The sequence below is a fragment of the Trifolium pratense genome, linkage group LG5 (assembly GCF_020283565.1).
Source record: "Trifolium pratense cultivar HEN17-A07 linkage group LG5, ARS_RC_1.1, whole genome shotgun sequence".
NCBI lineage: Eukaryota > Viridiplantae > Streptophyta > Magnoliopsida > Fabales > Fabaceae > Trifolium > Trifolium pratense.
In genome coordinates, this window is record NC_060063.1 from 14,812,673 (window position 1) to 14,819,071 (window position 6,399).

The 6,399-nt window shown below is 36.5% G+C and overlaps 1 protein-coding gene across 1 annotated transcript; it reads right to left on the reverse strand.

Annotated features, from left to right (window-relative positions):
- Positions 1-243: 243 nt before the first annotated feature.
- LOC123886089 lies at positions 244-1,236 on the reverse strand. Its single transcript, XM_045935429.1, has 2 exons — positions 699-1,236; positions 244-350 (listed from the first exon to the last, which is right to left on the reverse strand). Exons 1-2 carry the CDS (start codon positions 1,234-1,236, stop codon positions 244-246), a joined length of 645 nt encoding a protein of 214 aa, XP_045791385.1.
- Between the last annotated feature and the right edge of the window lie 5,163 nt (positions 1,237-6,399).

A 6,399-nucleotide genomic window follows, 5' to 3' on the forward strand; every position in this document is an offset into this window, starting at 1 on the left:
AAATCTAAACCGTTAATAGATCCCTCACCCTAGAAGCCACCCATCTTATGTACTTCAAATTTCCGTCAACTAATTATTTAACATTCTAAAATAATTAGATAATCACGCAAACACATCTAAACCATTAATTCCTAACAAAATAGACAAGGATTAACTAAATTCTAAATAAACGAATAATTCTAAAAGTCGGGCGTTACAACTCTCCCCCACTTATAGAATTTTCGTCCTCGAAAATTAGTTACCTCATGCATCTGACTTCGAGCCCCACAAGCCGAACACCTTCCCTTTCGATGGAGTAGCATCTCGTGTCTTCCATGGTTTGTCACACTCGGTACTAATATGGCCTGGCTCTGAACAATTAAAACAAATCACGGGATTTTTACACTCATTGGCAAAATGTCCCGGCTTTCCACATTTATAACATTTCAGATTCTTCGCCTTGCACTCGGCGATCTTGTGTCCTGTCTCGCCACACCTGTAGCAACGGTCTCCCCCACTTGTGTCATGCCCATCGGTAGTCTTCTGCTTACCTCCCTGATCTACTTTCGGCTTGTCATATGGTTTGCTGCGGTTCTGGCCCGCATTCTTCTTGTCGCTCAAGGCCTTGTAGTGGTTACTCTTAACTTTGTTATCTTCTTCATAGATCCGACTCTTATTGACCAAGGTAGCAAACTAAAGGAGCTCTTGATATCCAATACCTGCCTTGATCTCTGGTCGCAAGCCATTCTCGAATTTGACGCACTTCGACCTCTCATTCTCAGCATTGTTGTAGTGGGGACAATATCTTATCAGGTCTTCAAATTTGGCAGCATATTCGGCCACCGACATAGTACCTTGGCTCAGCCCCAAGAATTCCATCTCTTTCTTGCTCTGAACATCAGCAGGGAAGTACTTTTCCAAGAAGGCCCCTTTGAACCCGGCCCAAGTGATTAGGATGTCTGTCGCTTGCATTCTCTGCCGCGCGTTGCCCCACCAACGGTCAGCCTCCCCCTTCAACATATGGGTTGCCAACGTCACCCTCTGTGCGTCTGTCGACGCCATAGCCATGAATATTCTTTCAATCTCCTGAAGCCAATCCTGTGCACCCTCAGGATCATACATCCCTTTGAACATGGGAGGGTCATTCTTCAAAAACCTATCCAGCCTCTCTTCCTCCGCATTACCCTGAATATTCCCAAAGGCCTGGGCAATATTGTTCAACGCGTTTGCAATAGCTAGGTCATTATGTCCGGCCATTTCTCCACACAAAACCCTGAAAAACAAAAGTTAGAAATGATACGACTTGGTCCGATTGGACCGACCTGCTCTGATACCAAGTTGTAACACCCTTAATTTTTACCCTTTAATTTTATTTGTAAAATGTCTCTTTAATAAAAATGCAGCGGAAACAAACTCATAAACAAAATTAATTTGTCCGAAGGATTCAAATCACTAAGGTAAACACCACGGTTCAATTTAAAAATTCGTAAAGCAATAAAACAACTAAAATAAAATTTAGAGTTCCCCCATAGGACTTCCTAGCAGAGCAACTCAATTATTGAAAACACAAAAGGAAGACAGCTCCTAATGCCATCTCCGGACTCTCAGCTAAGCATCATTGTTTACCTGAAAACCTACGATTGCACATCGTAGGGGCGAACCAGAAAAGGGGTGAGTAACAACGTCACACAATTAACTGAATTCTATAGTAATATAAGAAGTAGCCAAACACATGGTAACAACAAGCAACATATTATCCTTTTGGACGACTGAATACGCACACAACACAACTCTTAGATACCACAACTCAACAAGCTAATACACACGCGCTACCAACGATTCATCAACTTCATTGCTACATCATTACTACACCATTATCAATATATAATTCGATATCATTATGACATCTTTGCTACCTCATGGCTACCTCATAATAATAATAATAATATATACGACATCATTTTGACATCTTTACTACCTCATGACTACCTTATAATAATAATAATAATAATAATAATAATAATAATAATAATAATAATAATAATAATAATAATAATAATAATAATAATAATAATAATAATAATAATAATATATACCACATCATTATGACATCTTTACTACCTCATGACTACCTCATAATAATAATAGTAATAATGATAATAATAATGATACTTCAACAACATTATAATCATTATAATATTATAATTCAACATCGTTATTAATAATATAGCTCAACACTTATTAATAACCAACTACAACAACATGACTAAAACGACACTGCTAGTAATAACGAACAACGATTTAAGACAACACCAACGATAGTCCAATCTTAGTCAAACTAATTAGTTTACTCTTTTTAAGAGCGACCGACCAATACCCGAAACAGCCCCGACTCAAGTAATTTAATTAAAAACTAATTTACAATTTTAGTTAGAAAATTAACTCAATTTGATGGACAACAATTATAAAATAATTTCAAATCCAGGGACCAGAGAGAGTGAATCACGCCAGAGGGTTCTAAAATATTTAAAATACTGTACATAAAGTTTTCGGAAATTTTCACGAAATTATAATATTTTTAATCACATTTTTACTCCCAATAATTAATTAAAAATAGCTACGAGTGTCCAAAAATTATAAAACTGGTACCAAAATTTTCATAAATTTATTTACTATTTTACTGTAAAAAGAACTAAAACAATTGGAGTCCCCTAAGGTCTCACGCGCCACCACTCTCCGTGTAACGACCCAAATTTATTATTCACTATTTAAGTGTTTAATTATTTGGTGATGTAGTTTTTAAGTAAGATAGTAACTTTAAGTTATTTATCGAGAGCTTTAGTTAACGCGCGAGTTAGTGAGAGTTAACGCGAGTTGGGCCAAGCTATTGGGCTTGAGGCCCATTGGGCCTTGTGGACTAGTGGGGGGCGCCCATATAGTCATGGGTAGAGAGAGAAATATCATTTTTCTCTTGTTCTTGTGAAGCTTAGAGAGAAGGGAGAGCTCAAGGAGCTAGGGCTCAGAGAAAGGAAGGGATTCAAGAGCAAATCTTCGAGTTTTCATCGAATCCAGGTAAGAGAGTAGATTTCATATTCGTGGGTGATACGAGGAAGGGGAGAATGTCGATTTCTCCTCACCCGAACTTCCTCCACCCCATTTTCGTTTTAGTTTTGGATGGATTTTCTTACAGGAAATCGATTATTATGTTCATAACATGTTTGATATACTCTTGGTATGATGTATGAACGAATTTAACAAGTAAAAACATAAATTGTAGATGTTTGATCTAAGAACTTTGTGTTTTGGTGAGTTTTGAGTAAAATACATAAATCTCTTACTTTATGGCATGTGTTGAAGTAGATCTGTGAATCAATATGTTCTTTTATGTTTATGTATGTGTAGTAGACATGAAAACAAACATATTTGGGTTTTATAACATGTAAAATGGGGTTTTTGGGCCAAATAAGTGAGTTTTGGACAATTTTTCGTATGAACATGAAGAACATCAGATCTATCACGCCCAGCGTGACTTTTCACGCCCCTAGCGTGACTGTTCCTCAGCAATCACGCGCAGCGTGATCCCCATCACGCGCAGCGTGATCCTTTTGGAAATGTTGCTGGTCGTCTCGGGTAGCATGATTCTTTCCACGCGCGGCGTAGCCTTGTGTCACGCGCAGCGTGAACCTTTCACGCCCCCAGCGTAGTTCAACTTGAACTGTGTTGACTGTTGACTTTTGGGTTGACCGTTGACTTTTGACCTATTGACGGTTTATGCAACCGGAACCTATTTTACTCGATTTTTCGCGTAGATTCCGATTCCGGAGTTTGTTTTATGATAAGATGCATGATTAATACACTTTACTTATATTATTAGTATTGTGTTAAAAATGTGAGTAAATGCATTGTATGTGTTGATGATTGTTGATGATGTTTGTTTAAATATCAAAGAAGTATATTAAGGTGTTAATTAACTTAATAAAGAAGGATATTAGGATTATGTTATTCTAATAAAGAAGTATATCGAATTATGTTATTCGATAAAGACGGATATTAAGGTATTGATTATCTTAATAAAGACGGACGTTGGATAGTGTTCCACGTTATTGTTGATGGGCTATATGCCAAAATTGTTGATGTATATATTCATGAGTTTTGAGTGCATGCATCATGAATATTTAGGGATATTGGCTTGTCCAATAAAGAAGGATATCGAACTATATTTGTTTGATAAAGAAGGATATCAGAGGTGAAATACCCTGATAAAGACGATGGTACCACATGCATTAGAGGTGTCTAGAGGACATAACATGAATGTGAAGCATTAGATTGCATTAGGAATTTTGTGTGCATTTTATAATAAATGATGTTTGACACATACTTGGTAAATGTTGATTGTTAATCCGTATGTGAGGAGCAGAGTCCGTCATGACTATAAAATGAACAACGCAGAGTCCGTCATGACTATAAAATGAACAACGCAGGGTCCGTCATGACCATAATCTGAACAATGTATTTGTGGTGTTAGATTACATTAGGAACTTTATGTATATCCCTATTTGTAATTGAGTTATGTGATATTTGTTGATGTTTTGGTATTGTCCGAGACGACGTGAAACTATATGTTTGGTGTATTTTGTGAATGATTGATTATGTGATAGATGAAGTATATGCATGATATATGAATATGCATGAATGATGGTGATGTATATGTATAATGTATGATTATGCATGTTTTTATGAAGGAGTGTTTAAGTACCATTTACTTACACTTATATTTTGAGTATGTTGTCTAACTCTCTTTTATGTGTTATGTGCTGGACCGTTGGGGGTCCAGATTTTACAGGATTTTGTGGTATTCGATGTCGAGTCGTCGGTGAAACTCTGCTCTGATTGTGACACGGGAAAGAGTTTTATATTGTATATAAAGTCTATTGTCTAGGTTGTTTTGTATAATCAATAAATACATTATTTGATTCAAAGATTTGTATAAACACTACTTTTACTAATTAATTACATTAGTATTATTTTGATAGAGGAGTGTAATACTCGAACCGATATTCAATAAATTAAAATGTGATTTTCCATTGCGTGTTTTGAAAAAGATTTTACTAAAGGTAGAAATAAATAAATAATGGGTTTGGGTGTTACACTCCGGGGCTGCGACTGGGCGAAGGGAAGTGACACTGTTCACCTCCTTCTTCACCCGGTTTGCTGTAAAACGGGTCAGGCGACCCGGACTCCGACCCGGTTATTTCTTTCTCGTTTCTCAACGATATTCAATGTTCTATATATCTTTTTTATCATCGTTTAATTTTACAAAGATTCCCGGTATTAGTTTTTAAAATTGGAAGGCTAATCACGTGTAAAAAGAGGCTAGAGTTCTCTTTAAGAAAACGACAACAAGAACACCATTAAAACCATACCCAAAGCTTCGATTTTGATATTCCTTTGACTTAGAAAGATTCCAGAATTGTTTTAGAATTGATTTAGACTCTTGAAACAACACCAAACTCTAGTTTTATGGATTAGCAACTCAAATCCTATTTTTTCTCAACTTTTATGAATTTACTTTTTAATTCTCTTTGAGCGCACTACAACACCCTTTAATAACATACGACTCTCAATCATAAAGCAACACACCAGTTCTGCAATACAATGGATATAAGAATTCAACTCAAAGAAACAGAGAACACAAACAATAACAACAACGTCATCAACACGAAGTAAGGGCAAGGCAAGGAATGGAAAGAAACACAAGCTACAACCTTAAAGCTATAAATTCAGAATTTCCTAGGTGAGTTATACAAACCCCTTACCTGTCTAGTAGTGATCTCCGTGGTTTTTCTCCTCTTTCTTTCTCTCGTGAATCCTCTCTTTACTTCTCTATTGGTAAAATAGTGGGCAATGTAACACCATAACCCATACTACCCTTAAAAACGTAATTTTAAAAACTTTTCAACAAGTGTAAAGGCAGAGTGCCACGCGGTAATTAAAACACAAGCATACACACAGAGCGTCATGAAATTTAACATGAAAAGCAACAGCGGATTCAATCAAACCAAGCATGCATATATATACATATATATATACATAAGCCATATTCATCCCTAAGGATGTCACTTATACAAGAACTAGCATATCAAAAAGGTAACACCGATATACGATGTAAGCCAAGCGAAATCCCCGACTCGATGTTACATTACCAGAGCATTTACTATTTACAACCTCTAGTCAAAAGCTAGTACTAAAAGGAGAAATCTATGCTAAGTCTCCTCACCAAAAGGTACTTCAACACCAAGCTAAAACAGCAGTCTAAACGTCGGCACAGTCCTCAGCCTGAATATCTGAACCCCCAAAGGTCCAGCAAATAACACAAAGCAGAGAGTTAGAAAACATAACCGCATATCATACGAGTATAAG